The sequence below is a fragment of the Triticum dicoccoides genome, chromosome 4B (assembly GCF_002162155.2).
Source record: "Triticum dicoccoides isolate Atlit2015 ecotype Zavitan chromosome 4B, WEW_v2.0, whole genome shotgun sequence".
NCBI classification, from domain to species: domain Eukaryota; kingdom Viridiplantae; phylum Streptophyta; class Magnoliopsida; order Poales; family Poaceae; genus Triticum; species Triticum dicoccoides.
This window is the reverse complement of record NC_041387.1, coordinates 575,422,885-575,430,780: the sequence shown is the minus strand read 5'-3', so window position 1 is coordinate 575,430,780 and position 7,896 is coordinate 575,422,885. Positions and strand designations below refer to the sequence as shown.

Sequence of the window (7,896 nt, the reverse complement as noted above, 5' to 3'; positions counted from 1 at the left end):
CTGGGTTTTCACAAAAAAAAATAGATGAAGGAAAATAAATTAAATGGGATGTGACCTATGTTTCCTGATAATATAGGCATGATGGTGACATTCAAAAGTATCTTTTGATGGCATGAAATGAATCAAACCTCACAAATTAGTAAAATTATTTCGATGATTTGATTTGCATATCTCCTAGATATTCTCTCAGAACTATGAATAATCGCAAACTTGATACGTGCACACTATATTTATCTATTTGAGCCGAGGAACAGAGACAATACTATACACATTTCATCACAAACTGCACCCGACTGTTCACCGGATTTCCGCCGAATCCTGCGCCTTTCGGGGCTGGCCCGCCGCTCAGCGAGACGACCCGCAAAGCAACGGCAAGGGGGGTTGAGGGGTCAAATTCATGATTGGAGGGGGACCACGGAAACACTCGTCCTTGCACATCACTACCACATGTCCAATTTCAAAAGCAAGTGCTGCCACCAAACGGAAAAATAAAGGGTTTGTGGGGGCATCAGTTATCTCATCATCATATCTGGTGTTAGCTAGCTAGGGGCCTCCTGTTCATGCACTTTCTTCAACCGGAGAAGAGAAGAGAAGAGAAGAAGATTTGGTCGTGCTGCAAATGCATGTGTGTAGATGTAGGTAGGGCTGGCTTTCTGTGAGATGTCAGCGTCGTACCCCGGTGCATGGAGTTGCTTAGGAGCATCTGATGATGATCAGTTGGGAGATACGGAAGGTTGGGAGGGGGGAGGGAAAGAGGGTTTTAGGTCTACCAACTGGTGGTTAGGGGACTAATACGTCTTAACAGATGCCGTCACCTACTGGAAGGAAGAAGGGAGGGGATCGATCGGATTGGTGCCCTTGCAATCAAGGCGTCCGGGGAGAATCAGCTAGAAATGGCAACTTGGGGAGCCTTTTCAGCTGAAAACACACCCAGCAAGTGAGGAGGGTAATGGACCTGCTTTTCTGTGCACTGAGTGGACTAACTGAACTGCCTGCCCAACAGGTATGCTTGCTGCAAGGTCACTCAAAACTGGCAAGAATCTACGGGTTTCTATAGTAGCATAAAAGCGAGGGCTCCTTTTTTTCCCCACTCCGTTCCGCGGCGTTCGCGTCAAATTTGAAATTCTCAATTGTCTAATTGTTCAGAACAAAAAAAAAACTTGCATGTGGAATCATATTCTTCAGAGTTACTAAGATATACCTGCAACCAACCGTATGATGTTGGTTTTATCATGTGAGTCACAACTAAACTAAAGTACATACTATGTATGTATTGCATGCCTAAAAGGCGCATCAGTCTCATGCCGACGGCGGAGATCGAGCGTCGGTCTCCCGATCTCGGCCGTCGACGTCCCTGTGGCCTGAGCGTGACGCACGCGCGCAAAGCAGCAATCGTATACGTGAGAAAACGAGTGAGGTAAAGAGGAGATAGGGAGGAATAAGCGAGAGGGAAACAAACAAAAACGGTGGTGGGGTTTCTTTAGGATTTGCGGGGCGGGGGGATAGTGTTAGGCAGGCCCTCCTCATTGGCGCAAGCAGCCCCGGAGTATATTATTGCTCAGGGAAGCAGGCAGGAGGAGCTACAACAACCAAAAGAGAAGAGACCAACACCAAAAGCAGCAAGATATATACAATCCCAGGAGTGTTCTTGGTTATTTTAAGCCCACACCCTCGCTGCTAATCCCCTCTTTAGAATCCTCGGGATCGGCCCTCTGTCCCCGGCCGGTCTTCTGTCAGAATTCTGAACAGATAGCTCCCAAGAAGAAGCTCTTGCTCCTTGCTTGGCCTCAAAGCAAGTTCTTGCAGAGGTATGTGTAGAGGTTCATCTTATCAAGCTTGCCTTGATCTTTGCATCCATCAGATTTGTAGATGATTCAGTGAGCAACAGGTTTCTGTTAGGTGTTTTGATTTCTGTATGGATTCTTGGTGTGGTTGTGGCTTCTTGCTTGTTGAGCTCTCTGTTCCTGGTTACCTACTTGTGGTTGGCGGGTGCAGCACCATACCAACTTGAAAAATTGCTTCCTGTTTTGGCTGATTCTTGGCAAGTTTGGTCTCTGAACTGCCAAGTGGTAGTAGTAACTAGTAGTAACTGATATTTTTGTGTGTTCTTAGTTTATCTCAAGTCATGTCTAGTTAGGCCTTTTCCCCCCTTGATAGGTACCACTGATTTGGACTGGTGTTTTCCTGAAATTATATGCTGGTTTCATCAGCTGAGTGCAAAGGCTTTCTTTTTGTATGCAGGTAGTACTTCAGAAAGAAGATTGAGGTGTTGTGTGTTCGGGAAGTACAGTGATCTGAAGTTTGTCCTCCCAGGTAGATATATAGATGCTTTCAATTCTGTTGGGTCCATTCTATCCTTTTGATTTACTTCGCTTGCAGTAGAATTCTTTCACTCCTCTTGTAATTTTCTGAATGAAATTTGCAGTTATTCAGTTGTTCTTGCCTAGTCCACTCATATCATACTTCTGCCTAATTCACCACAGTATGTCGATGCACAGTTGCACTCGCGCACCATGTTTTTACCATCTTTCCTTTGCTCCAAATCTTGCTATTTACTACTGTAATTTGAATTTAGGAGCAAGATGAAATCGCCTTCTGACAATTCTGAGCGGGATTTACTGACAGTTTCCAATCCTCTATTTCTTCAGTTCGACACTCAAGACAAAACTTGAACCTTACCAAGCGTCGACAGTACAGTGGTACGCTTCTGATGATAGATTGCATTTGCATCTGAAGAGGATCGGATGGCCACGTTCTTCTCCACTTCAAACGATCAGAGGGGCCTCGCCGGCGGTGGCGGAGGTGCCGGCGACATGTCATTCCACCACCACTACCCCATGTCCAACCAATACCCAGACTCGTCGACCGGCGGCCTGATCCCGCTCCCGGCGTCCATCGTGCAGCAGAGCCACATAGCGCACGGTGGCGGTGGGGGCGATGGCCGAGACGACGAGCAGGCCGCGTTCATGGGCTCGAGGGACGGCTCCGAGCTCGGCGGCCTGCAGACGCAGATGCTCATGGGAGACGGCGGCGCGTCGGCAGGGCAGCGTAGTCACCAGGGCGGCCTGTCGCTCAGCCTCGGCTCGCAGGTGCCGGTGTCCCTCTACCAGTACGGCCGTCCGGGCGGCATGGCTGCGGCCGCTTCCCCCACCTTGATGAGCCCGAACCAGTCGGCGATGGCGATGGCGGCGAGCAGGAACGCGCAGGTGAACGTGTACGTGCAGAACTCGAGGTTCCTGAAGGCGGCGCGCGAGCTGCTGGACGAGGTGGTCAGTGTCCGGGACGCGATCAAGAGGAAGGGGGACAGGAAGGACGACTCGGCCGGCAACGGCGAGTGCAGCAAGGTCGAGGGCGACAAGGGCGAGGAGAACGAGGGGAGCTCCTCCGCCGAGCTGTCGCCGGCGGAGAGGCAGGACCTGCAGAACAAGGTGACGGCACTGATGGCCATGCTGGACCAGGTGGACCGGAGGTACAGGCACTACCACCAGCAGATGCAGATGGTGGTGTCGTCGTTCGACGCGGTGGCCGGCTCCGGCGCGGCGAGGCCTTACACGGCGCTGGCCCTGCAGACGATCTCCAGGCACTTCCGGTCGCTGCGTGACGCGATCGGCGCGCAGGTGCAGTCGGCGCGGCGGAGCCTCGGCGAGCCTCAGGACGGCTCCGGCGCGGGGGGCCTGTCCCGGCTGCGGTACATCGACCAGCACCTCCGGCAGCAGCGCGCCATGCAGCAGTTCGGCATGATGCAGCAGCCGCAGCACGCGTGGCGGCCCCAGCGCGGCCTCCCGGAGTCAGCCGTCTCCGTCCTCCGCGCCTGGCTCTTCGAGCACTTCCTCCACCCGTAAGCTACCCACCGCGCCGCCCATGCAGCTGGTCACTCTACTCCTCTGTGCTCGCTCACTGATCCGCCATGATCGATGCAGGTACCCGAAAGACTCGGAGAAGGTGATGCTGGCGAGGCAGGCCGGCTTGTCCCGGGGGCAGGTGTCGAACTGGTTCATCAACGCGCGCGTCCGCCTATGGAAGCCGATGGTGGAGGAGATGTACAAGGAGGAGTTCGGCGCGGAGATGGACTCCACCAACTCGTCGTCGGAGAACGCCGGCAACAAACACAGCAAGGTGGACGAGGCGGCATGCTCGGAGGACCAGGACCGCGACGAGTTCCAGAGCACGTCGACGCACGCCGGCGCGAGCCAGCTGCTGAACGCCTACAAGTCGGAGCCGGTGGGCAGCATGGACGCCGGCCCGCTGTCCAGCCTCGGCGGCGGCGACATGGGCACGTACGCGCCAGCAGGCCTCAGCCTGAACCACCACGGGCCGGGCGGCGGCAGCCTCCTGCAGGACGCGTTCGCGCACCACGGCGACGACGCCAGGTTCGTGCCGTACGGCGGCAACATGGGCGACCTCGGCGGCAGCGTGTCGCTGACGCTGGGCCTGCAGCACTGCAACAACAACAACAACGCCGGCCACGTGCCGCAAGAGCAGCAGGGCCTGCTGTACAGCAACCCCGGCGACTTCGACTTCCTCAACGGCGCCGACGACCGGCAGCGGTTCTCCTCGTCGTCGTCGCAGCTGCTGCACGACTTCGTCACTTGAGCTGTCGATCACCTGGACGCATAGCGTGGCACTGAATAACGCAGGGGGCGGCGTGCCAGAAGCCTGGGCCGGCCGGCCGGCGCCGCCGCCAGCATGCATGAAGAAGCAAGCAGAACATGCATGGCAGTACACGGTAAATCTGAAGCAAGTATATACGTATATCATACAAGTATACAATTGGTGTGGTAAATGAAGTAGGTTGTACGTATAACTGTATATGAGATGGGGGTGTAGCTTGCTGTAGAGATAATAGATTGGTATTTTTTGCTAGCCAGCACAGATTGGTGTACTTCATTGACGAATGGATTCAGGATATTGATGATTTGTTGATCCAAATAGACACCAGTTTCTTGATCTATAGCAGTACAATACAAGTTTTTTCGCGTTTGCCGTCTACCAGTACTCGCTCCGTCCGGAATTACTCGTCACAGAAATGAATGTATCTAGACATATGTTTAGTTCTATATACAAACATTTATGCGATAAGTAATTTAGGATGGAGTGAGCATAACGCAACTGATTTTTTTCGAGTTTAAGTCGATTTCGATAAAAGAACTGAAGAAGTAGGGGAGGAGCGGCGCAGAGGGGACGGGATGACATGTTGGGCGACATTAGCGTGGTAGCGGTAGAGAGTTGACATGTTGGGCGGGAGGGGGGCTTTTTCGTAGACGGTGTCCAAGCTCAAGACGGCGTGGCGGAGGCTTGGCGTAGCAGGCGGAGGAGATTAAGGGACGGAGGACACTGCGTGATGTTCAGATTTTGTCCATGGACAAAGACAGACATAGAATCATCAGATTCAGGCAGCCGAAACATAGACAATGGCTCGTGACAGTAAGGTTAAGAGTAACAATTCTTATACAGTTGAAAACTTGTTCAGCGGACAGAGAACACCACACAATTGGTTCGACTCACATGACAGCAAAAGTTGAACTGAAACCTAGATAACTTGCATCGGAATAGTCATTAGCAGTACCATATTACCACGACTCCAGAAATCTATCATCATTTTAATGGAGACAGAAAATGTCAACAAATATACACTTTTAACATTTGAGAGTGCAAATGGTTGTTATATCTCCTCATACTACCACACTTCAGACGATCAGACAAAATACTGCAAAGAAGCCACTTCAGTTCCTACCTAGATTATTCTTCCTCTTTCTTTCTCACTGGTTAGCGCTTGCCTCTGTTGTTCACCTGCAAACAAAACCAAGTAACAAAACCAAATATATGGGCGTATTCATTGATGCATTCAACCTCCTAGCAGAAAAAGAAAAAAGGTTTAATCAGATTCATACATACCTTCTGTACAGAGATTTGACATCTTGTCGCAGTGCCTCGTGTTCGAGAAACCTGTCCCTGCTCTCTGAAATATCCACAGCGGCAAGCTCAAAATCATCGTTGCTGCAAAGCTCGTTCCATTCGAACCACATCTTGGACTTCCATTCTTTTCCGGAGGCTGTCTTGTGGTCCTCCTCTTCTGGGGAGTCGGCGGCAACAAGGCGGTAGCAATGCACCAATCTGGACTGCCCTGGTCTGAATGCCCGTCCGATTGCCTGCCGCGTCACGGAAGGATTTTCCTGGACCTCCAGAATGACAACGCGTGATGCGCCAACAAGGGAGATGCCCTCGCCGCATGCCTTGATGGAACCAAACAAAACTTTAGCATCCGTTGAGTGGTTGAATCTCTCAACCGCCTTGTCTCGCTGCTCTTGTGTTGATTTACCATTTAATTTAAACATGTGAACCTCTGGTTTCCATCCTTTCATTCTTATGAGCAGCATTTCCAAGAAAACCAGAGGGTTCAGATACCGGCTGAACACGAGTACCTTCTCTCCTGCAGCCTCTGAAAGACACAACAAATTGTATATAAACTTTGCCTTTGCCCCAACCTTGATATCAATTCCACTTTTTATGATGGAATCAATCTTCTGAACAGCAATATCTCGATTTTTCCCTTCAACGTTTTGAATATTCTTTAAGCACGGATGAAGATAAACAGCGCTGCATGCTGTTTTCCTGCTAAAATTATCTAGTCTTACCAAACTCCTAAGGATCTTTTCCTGCTCGGTACTCATATTCAGAAAAACGGTGAAGTCCACAAGTCCGGGTAATTCATCCAAAAGCTCACCTTTATAATAGTGCAGCACATTCGCGGTTAGCTCGCGTAGATTATGGATGATCATTACTCTCATTTTATCATCTGCGTCCTTTGTAAGGTTTCCTTCAACCACATCATAGAAGTACTTATCTGAAGTGTACTTTGACCGTGCACTCTTCCCCAACATGTCAACCTTGCTTAGTATGCGCTTCACTATTGCACGAGGTTTCTCCATCTTCAGGAATTTTGGCCGCACAAGGTTCAGAATGTTGAAAACCTCTCTTACATGATTCTGAAACAAGGTTCCTGAGAGAACCACTTTTCTAGGAGTTCTTATACTTCCAAGTGCAGTGAGTAAGTCAGTTTGCTCATTTCTCGGAGTGTGGCCTTCATCTAGAATGACAAGGCTTGGGACCTTCAACAACTTATCTCGGCACATGACAGCTTCTATTTTATAAGTATTCCTATCAGATACTATGCATGCAAATTGATGATACCCTAGCAGCAATATGCTTCTCTTTTCTTCCCACAAGTTCAAAACCTTGAGTTGTTCAGACCGGTTATTAGCTTTGGAGGAATAGAAGTCAAACAAGGGTATAGGCATGTCCTTAATTTGCCAATGGACAAATTCTGTTCTCCATGTTGCCAGAATGCCCTTTGGAAGGATAATCAATGGCCTTCCTGCAGGGTATCTGGCCAGGAAGCTTTGAACAAAGCTAATTAGCATAAAAGTCTTTCCAGAACCTGGTGCATGTGCTAGAATACAACCTCCAGGGTTGTTCTCATCTGCCAGGTTCTTGACCAAGAAATTAAAGCCTTCCACTTGGTGAGGTTTCATCTGTTCTGAATGCTGAGAGTGGATTGAGAGAGCACCAGGGACAACTTGAAGAATATTTCCTGAAGGACTGGTAGTTGCTTCCAGCTCATTGTAGTTTCTGGGTTCTGGCGCATAAGTTCTGTGGGATTGCTTACGCTGATGCAACAAAGAGGAAATGAGATATGTGGCTCCGCCAATGCGGAAACAGAAGTGAATTGCTTTTTTTCGAAATCTACATCTTAACATTTGGGGTTGGGATAGGATTTACTTGGTTTATTTGAACTATATCCCAGTAAAATCCTCATTCAAACAGAACTAATCAATGACTTGATTGACATTTGTTAAAAGCTAAAACACATGCAATGGGTGTTCGTATAGGGCATTT

General features: G+C 49.8%; 2 protein-coding genes across 3 annotated transcripts in view; one reads left to right on the top strand and one right to left on the bottom strand.

Moving 5' to 3' along the window:
- The first annotated feature begins 1,488 nt into the window (after positions 1-1,488).
- On the top strand, positions 1,489-4,971 carry LOC119291513 (BEL1-like homeodomain protein 7). 2 transcript variants are annotated; one of them, XM_037570282.1, is made up of 4 exons: positions 1,489-1,808; positions 2,242-2,313; positions 2,649-3,838; positions 3,921-4,971. In XM_037570282.1, the coding sequence occupies exons 3-4, from the start codon at positions 2,745-2,747 to the stop codon at positions 4,591-4,593; spliced, it is 1,767 nt and encodes a 588-aa protein (XP_037426179.1). In that variant the 5' UTR covers positions 1,489-1,808; positions 2,242-2,313; positions 2,649-2,744; the 3' UTR covers positions 4,594-4,971. The 2 variants fall into 2 exon arrangements, with proteins under 2 accessions (XP_037426179.1, XP_037426180.1); XM_037570283.1 differs by having other exon boundaries at positions 2,576-3,838.
- A 448-nt stretch (positions 4,972-5,419) lies between these two features.
- LOC119291512 (protein CHROMATIN REMODELING 35-like) overlaps positions 5,420-7,896 on the bottom strand; it is a 7,109-nt gene continuing 4,632 nt past the window's right edge. Inside the window, exons 6-7 of the mRNA XM_037570281.1 lie at positions 5,896-7,667; positions 5,420-5,790 (exon numbers count right to left, since the gene is read on the bottom strand). Of these exons, the coding sequence (XP_037426178.1) occupies positions 5,787-5,790; positions 5,896-7,667 (1,776 nt within the window). The 3' untranslated portion in view covers positions 5,420-5,786. The remainder of the gene's footprint in view (positions 5,791-5,895; positions 7,668-7,896) is intronic.

Bases quoted from the DNA above. Each gene is read 5' to 3' on its own strand.
- LOC119291513 (XM_037570282.1), top strand. From the start codon at position 2,745: ATGGCCACGTTCTTCTCCACTTCAAACGATCAGAGGGGCCTCGCCGGC. The intron at 3,839-3,920 runs GTAAGCTACCCA...TGATCGATGCAG, and splicing joins TTCGAGCACTTCCTCCACCC to GTACCCGAAAGACTCGGAGA.